Genomic DNA, 313 nt, shown 5'->3' with positions numbered 1-313 from the left:
ATGCTCAACCACTGAGCCACGCTGGCCGGGTGTGATTCTTGTCATTTTCCGGCAAAATTGCCTTATGGCCTGTTCTGCATGGGATCTGATGGGGAAGATGCTTCAATAGAGCATCTGCCAGCTGCTCCCCTGTCCCCGGACCACGGCCTCCACCCGCCTTCCTCTGTGGGGGGAGCGTTCCGAGGACTCACCTCTTAGTGTCTCTGTCCTCACAGACGGCTCCCCGGACGCCCTGCAGAACCCCTGCTACATCGGCACTCACGGGTGCGACACCAACGCGGCCTGTCAACCCGGCGCCGGGAACCAGTTCGTC

General features: G+C 61.3%; 1 protein-coding gene across 1 annotated transcript in view; it reads left to right on the top strand.

Moving 5' to 3' along the window:
* Window positions 1-313, top strand: part of NID1 (nidogen 1) — a 39,696-nt gene that overhangs the window by 11,859 nt on the left and 27,524 nt on the right. Inside the window, exon 8 of the mRNA XM_006761305.2 lies at window positions 216-306. Coding sequence (XP_006761368.1) covers window positions 216-306 — 91 coding nt within the window. The remainder of the gene's footprint in view (window positions 1-215; window positions 307-313) is intronic.

Source organism: Myotis davidii, unplaced genomic scaffold (assembly GCF_000327345.1).
Source record: "Myotis davidii unplaced genomic scaffold, ASM32734v1 scaffold174, whole genome shotgun sequence".
Classification (NCBI taxonomy): Eukaryota; Metazoa; Chordata; class Mammalia; order Chiroptera; family Vespertilionidae; genus Myotis; species Myotis davidii.
This window is presented reverse-complemented; position numbering and strand designations above follow the sequence as displayed.